At 39.0% G+C, this 20,925-nt stretch overlaps 1 protein-coding gene across 1 annotated transcript in view; it reads left to right on the top strand.

Moving 5' to 3' along the window:
- The window catches only part of ZYG11A (zyg-11 family member A, cell cycle regulator), a 65,197-nt gene that overhangs the window by 22,493 nt on the left and 21,779 nt on the right, over positions 1-20,925 (top strand). The window contains exon 3 of the mRNA XM_010847166.1: positions 7,853-8,604. Within this exon, the coding sequence (XP_010845468.1) occupies positions 7,853-8,604 (752 nt within the window). The remainder of the gene's footprint in view (positions 1-7,852; positions 8,605-20,925) is intronic.

Raw genomic sequence — 20,925 nt, 5'->3', positions numbered from 1 at the left:
TGGTCTTGATCCCTGTCTCCTGTACAATGTCACGAACCTCCGTCCATAGTTCATCAGGCACTCTGTCTATCAGATCTAGTCCCTTAAATCTGTTTCTCACTTCCACTGTATAATCAGACAGGGATTTGATTTAGGTCATACCTGAATGGTCTAGTGGTTTTCCCTACTTCTTCAATTTCAGTCTGAATTTGGTAATAAGGAGTTCATGATCTGAGCCACAGTCAGCTCCTGGTCTTGTTTTTGTTGACTGTGTAGAGCTTCTCCATCATTGGCTACAAAGAATATAATCAATCTGATTTCAGTGTCGACCATCTGGTGATGTCCATGTGTAGAGTCTTCTCTTGTGTTGTTGGAAGAGGGTGTTTGCTTTGACCAGTGCATTTTCTTGGCAAAACTCTATTAGTCTTGCCCTGCTTCATTCTGTATTCCAAGGCCAAATTTGCCTGTTACTCCAGGTGTTTCTTGACTTCCTCCTTTTGCATTCCAGTCCCCTATAATGAAAAGGACATCTTTTTTGGCTGTTAGTTCTAAAAGGTCTTGTAGGTCTTCGTAGAACCGTTCAACTTCAGCTTCTTTAGTGTTACTGATTGGGGCATAGACTTAGATTACTGTGATATTGAATGCTTTGCCTTGGAAACGAACAGAAATCATTCTCTCGTTTTTGAGATTGCATCCAACTGCTGCATTTTGGACTCTTTGGACCATGATGGCTACTCCATTTCTTCTGAGGGATTCCTGCCCGCAGTAGTAGATATAATGGTCATCTGAGTTAAATTCACCCATTCCAGTCCATTTTAGTTCGCTGATTCCTAGAATGTTGACTTTCACTCTTGCCATCTCTTTTTTGACCACTTCCAATTTGCCTTGATTCATGGACCTGACATTCCAGGTTCCTATGCAATATTGCTCTTTACAGCATTGGACCTTTCTTCTATCATCAGTCGCATCCACAACTGGGTATTGTTTTTGCCTGGCTCCATCCCTTCATTCTTTCTGGAGTTATTTCTCCACTGATCTCCAGTAGCATATTGGGCAGTTACTGAGCTGGGGAGTTCCTCTTTCAGTATCCTATCATTTTGCCTTTTCATACTGTTCATGGGGTTCTCAAGGCAAGAATACTGAAGTAGTTTGCCATTCCCTTCTCCAGTGGACCACATTCTGTCAGACCTCTCCACCATAACCCACCTGTCTTGGGTTGCCCCACGGGCATGGCTTAGTTTCATTGAGTTAGACAAGGCTGTGGTCCTAGTGTGATTAGATTGACTAGTTTTTTGTGAGTATGGTTTCAGTATGTCTGCCCTCTGATGCCCTCTTGCAACACCTACCATCTTACTTTGGTTTCTCTTACCTTGGACATGGGGTATCTCTTCACGGCTGATCCAGCAAAGTGCAGCCGCTGTTCCTTACCTTGAACAAGGGGTATCTCCTCACCGCCGCTCCTTCAGGCTCAAACACATCTTTATTAATCAAAAAAGGAACCATTACAATCAACGTTTTTCCAATGAGAAGTAAGTTTTTTTATTCCTGTAGAATAAAAATCTGTATTTTGGGATTCAGTGAACTCTTGGAAGGCATTTTCTGCCTCTGTTGGTTGTGGAAGCATTTTCCCTGCAGAAAGTTGTCGAGATGCTTGAAGAAGTGGCAGTCGGTTAGTGGGAAGTCAGGTGAATAGGGTGGATGAGGCAAAACTTTTAGCCCAGTTTGTTCAACTTTTGAAACATTGGTTGTATGACGTGGGGTTGGGCATTATAGTCGGAGAAATGGTTCGTTGTTGTTGGGTAGAATAAGAGAAAACAACACTTCAAAACAATGATTTTTTTGATTTTCGGTCACCTCATGAGGCACCCAGTTACTGAACTTTTTCACCTTTCCAGTTTGCCTCAAATGCCAAATGACTGCAGAATGGTCAATGCTGAGTTCTTCAGCCACATCTCACGTAGTTTTAAGAGGATCAGCTTCGCTCTTTGCTCTCAGTCGGTCGTTGTCAACTTTCAATGGCCAGCTACTACACTCCTCATCTTCGAGTCTGCTTTTAAAACTGCTCAACTTGTCTGCTTTTAAAACTTCTTGAACCATCACTGCATTGTATGTTCGTTATCAGTTCCTGGGCCACATGCGTTGTTGATGTTGCCTGAGTTCTTCTCCACTGCTTTACAATCCATTTTGAACTTGAATAAGAAAATTGCTCAATTTGCTTTTTGTCTAACATCATTTCTGTAGTCTAAAATAAATAACAATAAACAGCATGAGAAATGCTGGATGAAGCACAAGCTGGAATCAAGTTTGCTGGGAGAAATATCAGTAACCTCAAATATGATATCACCCTTATGGCAGAAAGCAAAGAACTAAAGTCTCTTGATGAAAGTGAAAGATGAGAGTGAAAAAGTTGGCTTAAAGCTCGACATTCAGAAAATGAAGATCATGGCATCTGGTCTCATCACTTCATGGCAAATAGATGGGGAAACAGTGGGAACAGTGACAGACTTTATTTTCTTGGGCTCCAAAATCACTACAGAAGGTGACTGCAGCCATGAAATTAAAAAACACTTGCTCCTTGGAAGAAAAGTTATGACTAAACTAGATAGCATATTCAAAAGCAGAGACATTACTTTGCCAAAAAGGTCCATCTAGTCAAGGATATGGCTTTTCCAGTAGTCATATATGGATGTGAGAGTTGGATTATAAAGAAAGATGAGGGCTGAAGAATCGATGCTTTTGAACTGTGGTGTTGGAGAAGACTCTTGAGAGTCCCTTGGACTGCAGGGAGATTCAACCAGTCCATTCTGAAGGAGATCAGCCCTGGGATTTCTTTGGAAGGAGTGATGCTAAAGCTGAAACTCCAGTACTTTGGCCACCTGATGTGAAGAGCTGATTCATTGGAAAAGACTCTAACGCTGGGAAAGATTGAGGGCAGGAGGAGAAGGGGATGACAGAGGATGAGATGGTTGGATGGCATCACTGACTCAGTGGACATGAGTTTGAGTAAACTCCAGGAGCTGGTGATGGACAGGGAGGCCTGGCATGCTTCAGTCCATGGGGTTGCAAAGAGTCAGACATGACCGAGCGACTGAACTGAACTGAATTGAATTGAAACAGCATGTAACAAGTCATTAGCAAAAAACATAAAGTGAGAAATGCACATTAAAATGATGGAACCACATTTATTTAAGAATGTATCCCAACATCCAATGGCAAAGTTCAATAATGCAAAACCTCAATTACTTTTGCACCAACCTAATAGATTAGAGGGGAGAGCCCACAGTAGTGTTTCACTCTACCATGCTGCTGATGTTATGCCCTCTGCTGTAGTTCTTACTTCTTTTCTTCTGCTTACTTGTGATTTAATTTGTTCTTCTTTTTCTAGTTTCCTAAGGTGGGAACTTAGGTTATTGATTTTAGATCTTTTTTTACTAATGTATGCATTCACAGCTATAACTTTCCCACCTAGCACTGTCTTAGCTGCATCCCATAGATTTGGGTAAGTTGTGTTCTTATTTTCATTTAGTTCAAAATATTTTGTAGTTTCTCTTAATTTTTTCCCCTTGATTCATCTGTTGTTTAGAAGTATGTTCATCTTCATGTATTTTGGGACTTCCAGTTATTTTCTTTCTTTAAAGAAACTGGTCATTTGTTTTGTACAGTATCCTGCAATCTGGACTTTACCATTGTTTATGCTATGATTTGACATGTTTCTCTGATTCTTGTTAATTCCTATACATTGAAAATTAGATGTAGAGGCTTGATCAAATTGCAGTTTGATGTTTGGTAGTGATGTTTGTACTTCTTGTCCTCAGTTGCTTCAGTTGTGTCTGACTCTTCACAAACCCCATGGGCTGGAGCCTGCGAGGCTCTTCTGTCCATGGCAGTTCTCCAGGCGAGAATACTGGAGTGGGTTGCCATTTCCTTCTGCATTGTACTTCTTAAAGGTGTTAATAAAGTCTGATTGTCTGGTTGGTTTTCACTTTTGGTGACCATAAATGATAGTTACCTACCTAGATTTATTAAATCAGCAGGGGTTTTTGTATGTTTGACTTGGTGTTTATTACTCTCAGCCTTGCTGGTTTGGAGTAACTTTGTTTTTTTGTTTCTTATCCTTCATTCCTGTTCCACACTTTCTTTTGTATGCTTCCGTTTCTTTATATATGTGTTGTTTTATGTTCGTCAAGTTGCCATCTTGGGAAGCTTTGTATATTTTCTCACTTTGTATACTCCCTGGATAATCTTCTTTGGTTTAGCTACCACTTCTACTTTAATTTCCCAGAGTTTTCAGTGCAGGTCTTTATTCGAAGCTCCAGAGCCACATACAAGATAGGCAGGTATCTTGGAACTCTTAGCTAGGCTGCTGAATCATCCTCCTCTTTTGGTTTTCTTCTACTTCAGTGTCTGCTGCTTATGTTTCTGCTCATCTGGCTTCCCTTGAAGGACAGTGCAAAAGCTATCTAGAGTGTAGATGCTTTTTGGTAGTTGGTCCTTGTTCCTTTTCCTCTTACATTTCCATGTTTTAAACATCATTCTCTATTCTGAGAAGACCTTGGCTGATTTTCTGGAAAGTCCTGAAGAATAACTACTCAGATCGGTGTTTTGTTAGGGTGTGAGGGCTGGATCTTTATACTTCCCAACACAGTCTTTGGATGTGGATTTCCATGGAAAAGTGGTATGACCATGGGTGAAGCAACTCTTTTCAGCTAATGCAGTCTACACAGATGAGGGCTGTCAGTTGGTGGCATTTCCAGCAGCTCAAGTAGTAAGTCCTTTCTTTCTTTCTTTTTTTTTTAAAACCATTTATTTATTTATTAATGGCTGCATTGGGTCTTAGCTCTTCAATATGGCCCGCAGGCTTCTCTCTAGTGGTGATGTGTGGACTCCAGAGTGCAAGGGCTCTGTAGTTGTGGCATGCAGGCTCTCTAATTGGGGTGCGTCGTTGGAGTTTGTGGTCTTAGTTGCCTCTCGACATTGGCATCTTAGTTCACCGACCAGGGATCAAAACTGCGTCCCCTGCATTCAAAGGTAGGTTCTTAACTGCTGGAAGTCCCAGTCATTTATTTTTAAATGTGATCTGGTGTCACATCACAGCATCTACTACACTGCCATTTCCTCCCATCTCAAGATGGTTTGGCCATCTGTCTACCTGTTCAGTGACTTAGGAGTCACTTTTCATCCCCCTCCTCCGCCCCCCTCCTTTGTTCTTTTGACACGTTTTCTGCCTTCAAAGTACATATCTCAAATGTTTTTCTCCTCAAGTCAGGTCAGATGTTAGTTTCTGACTCTTTGCAACCCCATGGACTGCAAATGACCATGGGTGAAGCATTAGCTGCCAGGCTCCTCTGTCTGGGGAATTCTCCAAGCAAGAGTATCAGAGTGGGTATGCATTCTCTTCTCCAGGGGATCTTCCCAACCTAGGGATCGAACCCAGGCCTCCTGCATTGCAGGCAGATTCTTTACCATCTGAGCCACCTTCTCCTCCTAGCTCCTGTCAATGACACCTTTCTCTTTCTTCTCCCCTGGTCTCCCAAGTGGTTTCCTTACCTTTAATTTTGTACATCGCCAAGCTCTGCCACATAGCCGAGAGTAGTCCTCTATATCTTAATCAGATCTGTCTGCACTTTTGCCACTCTTTAAAGTCTTCTCTTGTACTTAGGATAAAATGCCAGTTATTTACCCTGGCCTACAAGGTCTAACTGACTCTTGCCTCTGTCTATAACCTGTCAGATTATGGTATCCCCTTCTCTATTTGTGCTTCAGCTGCACTGGTTTTCTCTCATTTCACAGGAATAGCCAAACTGTCTCTTCTCAGGGCTTTAGCCTGTCCCTCTATCTGGAATGACAGCTACCTTTGCCTTTCACATCCTTTTTGTCTCAGCTTAAATGTCACCTCCTAATACTTCACTGAAAGACAGAAGATTCTTGTCTTCCTTCTCATTTTTCCCCACCCCTGTGTTACAGTCTTGTTTGTTTCCTTTAGAACCTTTACTGCGTTGTTAATAGTATTTTGCTTGTTTTATATTCTTTTGTATCTGTGTTCTTCTGCTGCTGCTAAGGTGCTTCAGTTGTGTCCGACTCTGTGTGACCCCAGAGACGGCAGCCCACCAGGCTCCGCCGTCCCTGGGATTCTCCAGGCATGAACACTGGAGTGGGTTGCCATTTCCTTCTCCAGGGGATATTCCTGACCCAGTTTCTCCACCATTGCAGGCAGATTCGTTAGCAACTGAGGTGCATGGGAAGCCCTTGAATAAATGTAATAAGTTCTTTCTGAAAGCCTTGAGTATTGAGATTTCCTTTTTCCTAGGTTAGTAGCATAGCCCAACTCAGACTGGGGACTTGTGAATCAGCTTATATACCTTTTCCCTCTGTTCTTTCCCTTAATGCATTCAACTGCTGTGTTCTGTCAGTTTAAACTTTCATCTCTCATCATTAAAATCATTAATAATCTCTTGCCCCATCCCACTCCCATCAAACACCGTCTTAATTCTTTTGTGTCATCACACATAATTGGTCTTTGTAAAAATATATTATAACCATTCATTTTTTGCTTAAAAAGTTTGAGTTTTTCATATTTGTTTACAGGGTACATGAGTTTCCTAGCTTTGTTTACAGGCCCCATCTGCCTTTTGCCTTCCTCTCTGCTGTCGTTTCTGCCAGGCCTCCCCTTGTACACTGTGGTCCAATAGCACTGATCAAATAGGGTCGTTCTGAATAAGCTGACGTTCTGTGCCTCTGTGTCTTTGTTGTGTTCTCCCACCCTTCACCTTCCCATTGGGAAACCGATATTCAGCCTTAAAACCTGCCCTGATATTAACCTCATCTGTGTTCAATATCTGGTACAAATCACCACTGAATATAATATATTATTATAGTCACTTATTTGCCTGACATGCTTCCTAGACTGAATTCTTTGTGGTCACAGGTGTCTTATTACCTTGTATGCCTATTACTTAATATGGAATCTCATATATAGAAGATGCTTAATATTAATAAGTTGTTTCTAAATGAAATCTAATACAACCCATTCATTTTACAGATGAGGAAAATGAGGCATAGAGAGAGAAGTGACTTACCAAAGGCCATCCACTAGTTTGGTTAAAAGTAATCATTAGTGCTATTTGCATATTATAGGCCCTATACTTACCTACCTCTTTTATTTTGTCTTTTTTTTTTTCTATGAACAAAGTTGAAGTGAAGTGAAGTAAAAGTCACTCAGCTGTGTCCGACTCTTTTGTGACCCAATGGACTGTAGCCTGCCAGGCTCCTCTGTCCATGGAATTCTCTAGGCCAGAGTACTGGAGTGGGTAGCTATTCCCTTCTCCAGGGGATCTTCCCAACCTAGGGATTGAACCCAGGTCTCCCACATTGCAGGCAGATTCTTTACCATATGAGCCATCAGGGAAGCCCCTGAGTACTGGAGTGGGTAGCCTATCCCTTCTCCAGAAGATCTTTGCGACCTAGGAATCAAACAGGGGTCTCCTGCATTGCAGGCGAATTCTTTACCATCTGAGCTACCAGGGACGCCCAAGTAAACAAGGTTACTATGGTTAAAACTGTGGACGCTGAAGTCAAACTGCTTTTGATTCTTGATTCTGCCACATATTTTGACCTTGAGTAAGTTCCTTAACCTCTTTAAGCTTTAGTTTCCTGAGCTGTGGGATGGTAATAATCATAATTCCTTTACAGTATTATTTTAAAGAGTAAATGAGATAATCTGAGTAAAGGGTTTAGAACAATGCTCGGCACAGAGTAAACAGTAAGTATAGTCATTATTGTTACTGTTAGCATGTATCAAAGTTTACTGGCCACAGTGCCTCCTGGAAAAGGCATAAGATTTAGTTATTACAAGCTGGTTCTGGTTCTCTTGTAGGCAAGCTGACTGATAGAACAGCAAGCATTTTCCAAAGCAACCGAATGAAACTGAAGCTGGTCAACATTCAGAAAGCTAAAATATCCACAGCTGCATTCCTAAAAGCCTTCTGCCATCACAAACTCATTGAACTGGATGCTACTGCAGTACACACTGACCTCTCCATCCCAGACATCCTAAGTGGACTCTGCAGCAATAGCTGGATCCAAGAAAACCTCCGACGTCTCATCTTGGACTCAACAAGCATCCCTCGAGATTCAAGACTGTTGTTCTTTGGTCAGCTCACTGGTCTTCGTGTTTTAAGCGTTTTCAATGTTTGTTTTCGTAGTGAAGACCTGGCTAATGTTTCACAGTTACCCAAACTGGAAAGCTTGGATATCTCTAATACTCTGGTCACTAACATCTCTGCACTCCTTACCTGTAAGGATCGACTTAAATCTCTTACAATGCACTATCTAAAATGTCTGACCATGACCAAACCACAGATTCTTGCAGTCATTAGAGAACTTAAATGTCTGCTTCACCTTGATATTTCTGATCACGGGCAACTCAGGTCAGATCTAGCTTTTCATTTGCTACAACAGAAAGATATTCTGCCTAATATTGAGTCCCTGGACATTTCTGGGAGTAATTACATCACTGATGGAGCTGTAGAACTATTTATACAACAACGGCCTGCGATGCAATTTGTGGGACTGTTGGCTACAGATGCTGGTTATTCCGACTTCTTTTCTGCAAAGAAAGGCTTGAGGGTTCGTTCTTTTCTGAAATAAGTTTGTTTTATTTGTTCAGAACATTATTAAGCTTTCTTTGTGTATCAGAATCTGTACTAGGCATTCGGGTTACAAAGACAGATGAACAATTCTTAAGGAGCTTAATGATTAAGAATTATTGTGTAACTACTATGTAGTATGAGGTTGTGAAAATATAACCTTAAATAAGATACAGCCCTAGCCTCCAGTGTCTTCCAGTCTAGCTTGATAACCATAAGCAGAGCCATTCACACATTACCTCTTAGGTGCCAGTTGGCATGTTTTGCACATTGTTTTCTATTTTAATCCTCCCATTTTACAGATGAGGAGGTTAAGCTATTTATCCAGTCATAGAACTATTAAATGATAGAGCTGGCCGTATATTTGGGTCTTTGTGAAACTAATGCTTTTCCCTCTAGGGACAGCTAAATATAATGAATAAGGCAGGTGATGTATGCCTAACACCATTTTTGAACGCAATTTTTAAAAGACCCTGAAGGAAAAAGTATTGTACATTGCTAGACTATGTTTATAGCCTCTAGTGGTGCTGTTTTTAAAAGAGCATATATTTAAATATTTATGTCCTAGAATACTTTTTAAAAACAGTGGCTTTCTACCTCAGTTGTACATTCTAATCACTTTGGGAGTTTTAAAATACACTGATGCCTGTGGCCTATTCCCTAGAGATTCCGATGTAACTGGTCTGGGATTTGGCCTGGGCGTTAAGTAATTCTAACGTGGAGCCAAAGTTCAGAACAACGACTTCAAAAGAACCCATTAAAAACAATGACATATAATTTTTACTGGGGTGAGAGTAAAGTGATTTGCAGTCATTAGTTGTTTTCACATTTTATTCTTTTGATTTTAAAATAGCAATTGTGTCATAAAGTTTTTTAATTTTAAATGACTTCTTAATGAACCCATGAAGCTATCAGTTGCATCATTAGGCTACAAATAGATAATTTGAACTTTCAGATTAAATGTGTATAGTAGAGAATTGTTTACCAAGAATGTACACCTAGGCCTGTTTCAGATTAATGGCACTTAGTGTCCCAATGATCAAAAGAACCACAGCAGTTTAAAAAAAAAAAAGATTTTAACACATCAACTCATGATATATACAGTAATATTGCCAAGTGCTAGAATATTCTGTAGAGAGATTATGCATGTAGTTAAGATATTATCAAAGCCAGTACACCAAAAGAAAATGAGACAAGTTTTCTTTCAGTAAACTTTATCTGGTATACATGTAAGTTTAGTTTATTTTGAAAATGTTAAATAATGCATTGTATACAGTGTTGGATATTTTGGGGGAGGGAGAGGGGAGACCACAATCTTCCCAGTACTAAGAAATTCTAAAGATCCTAATCCAGACTTAGTGGAGTATAAGGTATGGTAAGTTTAAAAGGTGTGTTTCAGAAAATTTTATATTTAAGAGAAATACGTATTTTTCAAATCAGATACAAAATATACTAAGCATTTTTGTTGTTTGGGTTGCTCAAAAGTTTGCTAAAAATGGATAAAATTAAGGGTTAGTGAAAACCTTCTAACAGAACAGGTATGTGTTATTTTCTTGTACCTAATGTTACAGTGGGCAGTGTGTACTTAATTTCTTTAAAATGGGTGGAAAGGGCACCCACCATTAGTCCTAAGAGCCGTATAACATTTTCATTTGCTAGGGAATCCTTGCTGATCCACTGATGGGGTGTCTCAAGAATGAGAATTGTTTTGTACTGGCATCTGTAGGAAACCTTGGAGAGAGAGGGTGATGTAACAGCTGTCTGGTCTTCTGCTTAGTCTTACAATGGCTTTTCCTGTGTTTTTCTTTCAACTCTTACATCTAGATTATCACAAAATTTAAAAATCTAGACTATATCCATTGTTTAGATTGTTAATAATGTGTAGATCCTTGCACAGTTGATCTACATATAGTACTTGAAAACTGTTTTGAAATAATTTTTAATGTGGCAGATCACTAACTTTAAACATTTTGCCAAATTTGTCTTACCCTATTCTGTCTCTATACATGCAATTTTTAATACACACAAACACACACACATGCGTATTTGGCTGTGCTAGGTCTTAGTTGCAGAATGTGGAATCTTTAGTTGTAGCATGTGGGATCTACTTCCCTGACCAGGGATCAAACCCAGGCTCCTTGCAAGCGCAAAGTCTAGCCACTGGAACACCAGGGAAGTCCCCCCACACAATTTTTTTCTTGAGGGTAGGTTGCATACAACATGCACCTCTGCCCATTAATATATTTTAGCTTGTATTTCCTAGAGGAAAGATAGTCTCTTTGACTCTCTGAGAGCATGGGTAATCTCAAGAATGACCATAGTGCAGCTGTCAAATTTCAGGAAATTTAACATCGATACAAATCTTTTATATAAAAGTCTACTGTATGTGTTTCCAGTGTTGATTTTCCCAGTTTAACACCATTTATAAAATATTTTTCCTTTTAGTCCATGATTATTTTTACATTCAGTTGTCATATGTGTACTTAGTCATGTCCAGCTCTTTGTGACCCCATGAACTGTAGCCTGCCAAGCTCCTCTGTCCACAGAATTTCCAGGCAGTAATAGTGGAGTGGGTTGCCATTTCCTACTCCAGGGGACCTTTCCGGCCCAGGGATTGAACCAGCATCTCCTGCATTTCCAGGCTACCTGGAAAGCCTCAGTTGTCATAGTCCTTCCTTTTCTTCATTATATTGATGTTTTTGAAGAATACAAACTAACATTGTTTTGTTTGCTTTTTTGAAGAATGTTCCTCATTTTGGGTTTGTCTGATGCTTCATCATAATTCAGATTCTTCTAGGTGTACCCAGAATACCACATAAGGGATGTTGTGCCCTTATGTAATACACTTACGTGTCTCAAGTGTATTACAGTATGAAGCACAGAGTGCCCGTCATTGGTGATATTAATTTTCATCACTTGGTCAAAGTATTGTTCAGGTACTAGGTAAAATATCCAGGTGCAGATAAAATATTATCTATATACTCTTGTACTGTTTCTACCCTACATAGATAATACTATTCCTTTTGAAGCTAATGAATGCTGTATAAGATATTAGAAGACTATGCCAATATCCTGGCCCTCATCAGAGTTTCTGATCTAGATTTAGCATCCATTGATGATTCTTACTCGAACCATTCTTTACTGCAGTGGTTGCAAAGTGATGATTTTCCAACTCTAACTCTTTTTTTTCAGCTCTTCTTTTTATTCAAAACATTTAGCAAGTCTAACATATCCTCAGTATGAACTCATTGGTTCCTGTTGTTTTCAGTGATTTATAATGCATTGCTGTTCTTAATTATTTTGATGCTCAGCTTGTCACAGGGTGGCCGATGAGAGCTCCTGTGTCTGTTTTTACATGCCCCCATTATTACTGTTATTATTTTGAGTCTTTCTTTACTTTCTAGGCTTCTTATACTTCCCTGTTTTGGCCTTAGAGTTAGATGTTTCTCCCAAGAGCCCTGGTTCCTTTTAGTGGGAAACCACTGAGTGTTAGATGTGTTTTTAAACCGTTTCATCAAGCAGAGCTAAGAAACAGATGAAATAAGTTTAAAAGTGATACTTACAAATGTCCATCTTTATATTGTTCTTCTTTGCCTTTCCACATTCTGTGTTTGTATCTCTCTTTTCCACATGGAGAACCTCGGCTTCCAACAGCCTCAGCACATTTTCCTTAATCCTATAACATATATAAAATAGTTTCAGAGTTGCTTCATTTATACTACTTTGAAACACAAACCTACTGAAAAAGAGTTGAAGATATATTTGCAATTCTTTCTTTTCACTCTTGACTGAGAGTATAGTCCAAGTATTAAGCCATATATATTTAGGTTTTTAAATTTCCACTTCTTACACAGTAGGTAGCATAGTACATGTACTCTGGACTTTGCTTTTCTAACTTAGTGGTATGTCTTGGAAATCACCCCATGTCAGTTCATGTTCCCGTTTTTTGGGAGGGGATGGTAAGATACACATAAAATTTATCATTTTAATCTTGTTAGGTGTATAGTTCAGTGGTTTTAAATACATTAATAATTTTGTTCAACCATCACCATCATTCATCTCCATAGCTCTTTTCACCTTGTAAAGCTGAAATTCTGTAGGCATGAAACCCTGCCTCCCATTACCCCTTCTCTCCAGACCCTGGCAATACAAACTTCTACTTTGTGTCTCTACGATTTTGACCAACTCTCTGATGTAAGTGGAGTCGCACAGTACTTGTCCTTTTGTGACTGGCTCATTTTACTTTACGTAGTGTCCTAAGGGTTTGTCCATGTGGCATACTGCCTTTTTCGGGTTGAATAATAGCCATTATGTGTATACCACATTGTGCTTATCCAGTTGTCATTGATATGTACTTGGGTTGCTTCATGTTTTGGCTTTTGTGTTGATTATTGTGAGTAATGTTGCTGCAAGTAGGAGTACACAAATATCTCTTTGAGACTCTGCTTTTTTTTTGATCACTCTGTGAAGCCTCAGTTCTTTGACAAGGGATTAAATCCAGGCCTCTGCAGTGAAAGCCCGGAATCCTGATCACTAGTCCACTGGGAAACTCCCAAGACTCTGCTTTTGGTTCTTTTGGTATATACCCAGGAGTATATACTAGAATGGACATGAGTTTGAGCAAACTCTGGGAGATAGTGAAGGACAGGGAAGCCTGGTGTACTGCAGTGCATGGTGTCACAAAGAGTTGGACATGACTTAGCGACTGAACAATGAGCAATCCAGAAGTGGAATTGCTGGATCATATGGTGTGAAAGTCGCTCAGTCGTGTCCGACTCTTTGCAACCCCTTTGGAATTCTCCAGGCCAGACTACTGGAGTGGGTAGCCTTTCCCTTCTCTAGGGGATCTTCCCAACCCAGGGATCAAACCCAGGTCTCCCTCATTGCAGGTGGATCATATGATAATTCTTTTAATTTTGGGGTAACTACCATAATGTTTTCTGCAGCAGTTGCACAGTTTTTACATTCTCACTAACAGTGCACAAGTGTTTGAATTTCTTCACACACTGGCCAACACGTTATTTTTCTTTGTTTTTAAATTTTTTAATAGTAACCATTCTAATGGGTGTAAAGTGGTACCTCGTTGCAGTTTTGATTTGCATTTCCATACTTATCAGCTATACTGGGCATCTTTTCAGAAGGTTATTGACCATTGGTATGTCTTTGAAGAAATGTCTAGTGAAGTTGTTTGCCAGACTTTAAATTAGGTTGCTTAGGTTTTATTTTTGTTATTGTTGTTGAGATATAGGAGTTCTCTGTGTAGTCTGGATATTAATGCCTTATGATATAAGATTTTCAAATATTTTCTCCCCTTCTCTGGTTTGTCTTCATGAAGTTCAGTTTGTATTTCTTTTGTTGCTTGTACCTTTGGTGTCATATCCAAGAAATCACTGCCAAATCCAGTATTGTGAAGCTTCCTCATGTTCCTTATAGGAGTCTTATGGTTTTAGTTCATAAATTTAAGTCTTTGATCTGTTTTGAGGTAATTTCTTTCATGTGGTGTTATGTTAGATTTTACAACTTCATTCTTTTACATGTGGATATCTAGTTTTCTTAGGACAATTTCTTGAAAATACGAAATTGTCTTAGCACCCTTGTTGAAAAAATAATCTGATCATAAATGCAAGGCATTGTTTTAGGGCTTTCTAGTCTATTCCATGGGCTCCCCTGTGGCTTAGATGATAAAGAATCTTCCTGCAGTGCAGGAGTCCTGGGTTTAATGCCTGGGTTGGGAAGATCCCCTGGAGAAGGAGATGGCAACCCACTCCAGTATTCTTGCCTGGAGAATCCTATGGACAGAAGAGCTGGGCAGGCCAGGTTCAATCCTTGGGTCGGGAAGACCCTTGGAGAAGGGAATGGCCACCCACTGGTCTGTATGCCAGTATTTATGGCAGTGCCACATGTTCTGATTATTTTAGCTTTGTATTGATAGTTTGAAATCAGGATGTGTGACTCCCTTGGAATTCTGTATAAATTCAGGGCGTGTGTTTGTATTTCTGCTAAAAAGGTCATTGGGATTTTGGTAGGATTATATAAATATGTAGATAATTTTGTGTAGTATTGACATCTTAAGTCTGCTAATCCATGAACATGGGGTGTGTTTCCATAATTTATGTCATCTTTAATTTCTTTCATTAGTGTGTTGTAGTTTTCATCATACAAGCCTTTCATCTCCTTTGTTAATTCCTAAGTACTTTATTGGAGAAGGCAATGGCACCCCACTCCAGTACTCCTGCCTGGAAAATCCCATGGGCGGAGGAGCCTGGTAGGCTGCAGTCCTTGGGGTCGATGAGGGTCAGACACGACTGAGCGACTTCACTTTCACTTTTCACATTCATGCATTGGAGAAGGAAATGGCAACCCACTCCAGTGTTCTTGCCTGGAGAATCCCAGGGACGGGGCAGCCTGGTGGGCTGCTGTCTATGGGGTCACACAGAGTCGGACACGACTGAAGTGACTTAGCAGCAGCAGCAAGTACTTTATTGTATTATTGTAAACAGAATTATTTTCATGATTTCCTCTTCAGATTGTTTATTATTATTGTATAAAAATTGAACTGATCTTTGTGTGTATCCTGCAACTTTCTGGATTCATTTATTAGCTCTAATAGATAACAGTTTTTTATTTTTTTGTGGTATATAAGATCATATAGTTTGTAAGTAGATCATTTTATTTCTACCTTTTCAATTTGGATGCCTTTTATTTTTTTAATTTAACTTTTTATTTTATATTGGAGTAGAGCTGATTAACAATGTTGTGATCACTTCAGGTGAACAGCAAAGGGACTCAGCCGTACATACACATGTATCCATTCTCCCCTAAACTCCCCACCCATCTTGGATGCCTTTTATTTCTTTTTTCTTACCTACTTGCTCTGTTTAGAACTTCCAGTGCTGTGTTCAGTAGACACTGTGAAAGGGGCTTTTGTCTTTTTCCTGATTTTAAAAGCTTTCAGTCTCTCACTGTTGAGTATCATGTTCATTGTAGATTTTTCATGTATGGCTTTTATTAAGTTGAGGTAGCTTCCTTCTGGGCTTTTTGCGAGTGTTTGGGGGCTTCCCTGGTGCCATAGACAGTAAAGAATCTGCCTGCAATGCAGGAGACCCAGGTTCAATCCTTGGGTCGGGAAGACCCTTGGAGAAGGGAATGGCCACCCACTCCAGTATTCTTGCCTGGAGAATTCCATGGACAGAGGAGCCTGGCCCACTACAGTCCATGGGATCACAGAATTGGACACTTTGCCAGAAAGGGTGTTGAGTTTTGTCAAATGCTTTATCTGCATTAGATGAGGTGATCATGTGGTTTTCCTCCTTCATTCTAATACTGTTGTATATTAACATTGATTTTTTAGTATACCATGGTATGTTGAACATTGCATTCTGGGAATAAATCCTGCTTGGTCATGGTGCTGTGCGTATTTGCTTAGTCATGTCTGACTCTGCGATCCCATGGACTGTAGCCCACACAAGCCCACTTCTGTCCCTGGGGATTCTCCAGGCAAGAATACTGGAGTGGGTTACCATGCTCTTCTCCATGGGATCTTACCAATCCAGGGATCAAACCCTCATCTTCCACCTTGCAGGCAGATTCTTTATCACCTGAGCCACCAGGGAAGCCCAAGAATACTGGAGTGGGTAGCCTATCCCTTCTCCAGGGAATCTTCCTGACCCAGGAATTGAAGCGGGGTCTCCTGCATTGCAGGCGGATTCTTTACCAACTGAGCTACCAAGGAAGCCCTGGTCATGGTATATAATTCTTTTATTTGGCTGAGTTTGGTTTGCCTGTATTTTGTTGAGGATTTTTCCATTTCTGTAAGGACTGTTAAATTCTAGTTTCCTTTTCTTGTAGCGTCTTTGGCTTTGGTATCAAGGTAATGCTGGCTTCATAGAATGAGTTAGGAAATGTTCCATCTCCAGTTGTTAAACTGAAAAGTTTTAACATTAATTCTTCCTTAAGTGTTTGGCAAAATTTACTAGTGAACCCATTAGATCTAGGGCTTTTATTTTTGGGGAAGTTTTTGATTATTGATCCAGTTTCCTATTTCAGTTTTCTTCAGTGTCTTCATGATTTAGTCTTGTTAGGTCTTATATGTCTAGAAATTTTCTCGTTTTATCTAGGTTATTAGGTTTATTAGAATGTAATTTTTCATAATACTCTTAGAATTCTTTTTTTTTTCCTATTGAATTGGTGGTAATGTCTTCTGTTTCATTTCAGATTTTAGTATTTTGAGTCCTTTCTTTTTTCTTAGTTTCTTTTTTTTACCCTTAGTCTATCCATCTGTCAGTTTTGGTGATGTGTTCAAAGAACCAATTTTTTGTTTCATTGATTTTCTTGCTATTTTTATATTCTCTATTTTTTTGCTCTTTGCTTTAATAATGATTATTTCCATCCTTCTGCCAGCTTTGGGTTTAGTTTTTTGATCTTTTTACGTTTAAAATAGTTACTGATTAGGAAGGACTTTGCTCATTAGTTTCTATATGTTTTACAACTTTTTTTTTAATCCCTCATTTCCCTCATTACTGTTTTCTTTGTTCAACTGACTTTTTGGATTTTTTTTTTTTTGGTTGGTATTATTCTTGTGTATTCTGTAGCTGTTTTCTTTGTGGTTATCATGGATGTTAGTTACATTTAACATCCTAACGTTATGACACTCTAATGTGAATTTATACTAGCTTAATTTCAATAACAAACAAAAGCTGTTCCTTTAGCTGTCTGTCTGCACCCCTTTTAATTGATGTTCCCAAATTATAGTCTGCCCCAAAGCACAGAATAATCCTTTTTAGTGTGTTCATCACAAGTTTTGTAGAAAACAAAATTTGGAATTAAACCAGATTTATAATAACACTAGTTTTTAGATGAATAATGATCTTTTGAAGGAACTATTTGTTTATTAAATCATGTTGAAAAAAAGTGTTACCGACCATTTAAAAAATACCACTAGCTTTTGTAATTGCTCATGTATTTACCTTTGTTGAGATCTTTATTTCTTCATATAGCTTCTTGTTACTGTGTGGTGTTCCTTCATTTTCACCTTGCAGGACTTCCTTTAGCGTTTTTCATGGGGCAAGTTTAGTGGTAATGAACTTCCTTGGCTTTTCTTTACATGGAAATGTCTTGGCTTCATCCTCACTTTTTAAAAAACTTAACAGTTTTTTATTGGGATATAGCTGCTTAATAAACAGTGTTGTGATAGTTTCAGGTGAATAGCAAAGGGACTCAGCCATAAATACACGTATATCCATTCTACCCCAAACTCCCTTCCCATTCAGGCTGCCACATAACATTGAGCAGAGTTTCATGTGCTGTATAGTTAAGTCCTTGTTGTTTATCCATTTTAAACATTGCAGTGTGTACATGCCCATCCCAAACCCCTTAGCTATCCCATCTGCCTATCCTTTCCCCCTAGCAACTATAATTTCATTCTTTAAGTCTATGAGTTTCTTTTTATTTTGTAAGTAAGTTCACTTGTATCATTTCTTTTTAGATTCTGCATTTAAGGGATGTCATTTGATATTTCTCCTTCTCTGACTTACTTCACTCAGTATGACACTAAGTCTGTGTTGCTGCAAATGGCATTATTTCATTCTTTTTTTAACGGCAGAATAATATTCCATTGTACTTATGCACCACATGTTTATCTGCTCCTCTGTCAATAGACATTTAGGTTGCTTCCATGTTTGGGCTATTGCAAACAGTGCTGCAGTGAGCATTGGGTTACATATATTCTTTTGGATCTTGTTTTTCTCTGGATATATGCCCAAGAGTGGGATTTCAAGGTGATATGGTAGCTCTTTAGTTTTTTAAGGAACTCCCCTCCTGTTCTCCACAGTGACTGTACCAATTTGCATTCCTACCAACAGTGTAGGAGGGTTTCCTTCTCTCCACACCCTCTCCAGCATTTGTTGTTTGTGGAATTTTTGATGATAGTCATTCAAGCTTTCACCCTCACTTTTGAAGGACAGTTTTGCAGGGCATAAGATTCTTGGTTGACAGTTTTTTTCTTTTAACACTTTGAATATATCAACCCATTGTCTTCTGGCTTCTAAGTTTTTGATGAGAAGTCTGCAGGTCTTAACTGAGGAGCCTTTGTATGTGATGATTTGCTTCTCTCTTGCTGCTGCTTAGAATCTTTGGCATTGAAATTTTGATTATAACATGTCTCATTGTGAGTCTTCTTGAGTTCATCTTGCATGGAGTTCTTGAATTTCTTGGATGTTTATATTCATGTCTTTCATCAAATTTGGGACATTTGCAGCCATTTCCCCCCCAATATTCTTTGCTACTGTAAGTCTCTTCTAAGATTCCTACAGTGTGTATGTTGGCCTGTGTAATGGTATTCCACAGGGTCCTTAGACTCTGCTCCTTTGTTTTCAGTCCTTTGCTTTTTGTTCCTCTGACACAATTTCCTTTGTCCTATCTTCAAGTTTGTTGATTTTTTTCATCTTCCCGCTCAAATCTGCCTTGAAAAACTCAAGTGAATTTTTATTTCAGTTATTATACCTTTCAACTCCAGAATATTTCTGGATTCTTTTTAAGGTTTTTTTTTTTTTTTTTAATTTAAATCTCACTTGAGTTTTCTCTTTTGTTCTTTTTCTTGACTTTATCTAATTTTCCTTTCGTTCTTTGAATGTCTTTAAGGTGGATGTTTTGAAGTCTTGTTTGAGTTGACCTGCTATATCAGTTCTGTTACAGGGACAGTGTCTTTTGATTTTAATTTTTTCCCTTTGAATGGGCCATGCTTTCCTATTTCTTTATACGCTTTGTGATTTTTGTTGTTGAAAACTAGGCATTTGAAACTAATAATATGGCAACTCTGGAAATCAGATTCTTTTCCCTTCCCAGGGTTTGATGTCTATGTTACTGTTTTTGTGTTTGGGATCTGTGTTGAGGATCAGCCTGAAGTATAAATTTTAAGATCTCTAGGTCTTTTATGAGCCTTTCCCTGGATATGTGCAGTAACTTTGGGATATTCTCTGTATATGTAGTTGTTTTGAATGTCATAGTCATTAATGTCTATCTTCTAAAAGGGGAAAAGGAAACAATGAAGGGGCAGCCCTTGAAATTGCTTGGAAGTCATTTTAGCTGGTGGGAGAGGGGCTTTGAACAGTTGGCTGGTGAGGGTGCAGTGGCATTGGCTACCCACCTTTTTGTGCCTGTTATCAGAAGCAGTCAGAGCACAGATTCCTGATATTTGGAGGGTTCTTTTCCCCACCTGGACTCTCACAGGCTAAGTGCAGGCAGCTCTAGGAGCATATGCTGGTGGCTGGGAAGTGGGATGGGGCATGGGCAGCTATTGTGGAAAGAGCTGAAATTGATGGAAATGAGCCACAGTTTATTGTTGAAACATCCTGTAGAAGTTGCAAGCATGGATATAAACTCCTTTATTTACCCTTTTTAAAAATTTTATTTATTAAATTTTTGTTGTGCTGGGTCTTTGTTGCTATTCACAGGCTTTCTCTAGCGCTGGTGAGCAGGGGCTACTCTCTAGTTGTGGTTTGTGGGCTGCACGTTGTGCTGGCTTCTCTTGTTGCAGAGCACGGACTCTGGGTGCGTGGGGTCAGTAGTTGTGACGCATGGGCTTAATTGCCCTGTGGTATGTGGGATCTTCCTGGACCAGGGATTGAACTGGTGTCCCCTGCATTGCTAGGCAGATTCTTGACCACTGGGCTACCAGGGGAGCCCCCTTTTCTTTCCTTATTTCTTGAAAATGCTTGTCCACTGTTACATTACATTGTGTGTTGCTTGTTAAGTCTGATGACAATCTAGTTCTCTGATTTGTTTTGATATTTTAATTATTTTTAAATGAAAGAGATGAATATTTTTAATGATAAAAGGTACAATTCACAAAGATAGACATCATAAGCCATTAGACACCTAACAACAAAGAAACAAAGATACATGAAGCAAAAATCAGAACAGATCTAAGGGAAAAGAAAAATACAATCATAGTGACACATATTAACATTTCTCTGAGTATTTTATCAAGTGCAAAAAAAAGAATAGGAACATCTTGAGTAATGTCATTAAAAATTATAGTAGATTTCTATTCATATTAATAATTTGTTTGATCTTTTTATAAGAAGGCCCTGAAGGTTGTTTTTCTTTACCATTAAATTTAATCTTTATACTGTGATATGTCTTGGATTTGATTTAGGTCAGTTTTCCCAGGTGGTTGATGGGAGTTCTTTCAGTGTGTTGATTTAGGTCTTTTTTTATTTCCGGAAAGTTTTTGTTGGTAGTAATTTTAAAAATTAGTTCATTTCTTCCCCAAGAACTTCAAGTGTATGTGTGTTGTATCTTT

This window comes from Bison bison, unplaced genomic scaffold (assembly GCF_000754665.1).
Source record: "Bison bison bison isolate TAMUID 2011002044 unplaced genomic scaffold, Bison_UMD1.0 scf7180017864244, whole genome shotgun sequence".
NCBI lineage: Eukaryota > Metazoa > Chordata > Mammalia > Artiodactyla > Bovidae > Bison > Bison bison.
Note: the sequence above shows the minus strand (reverse complement) of the source record. Positions and strands in the feature narration are given on the sequence as shown.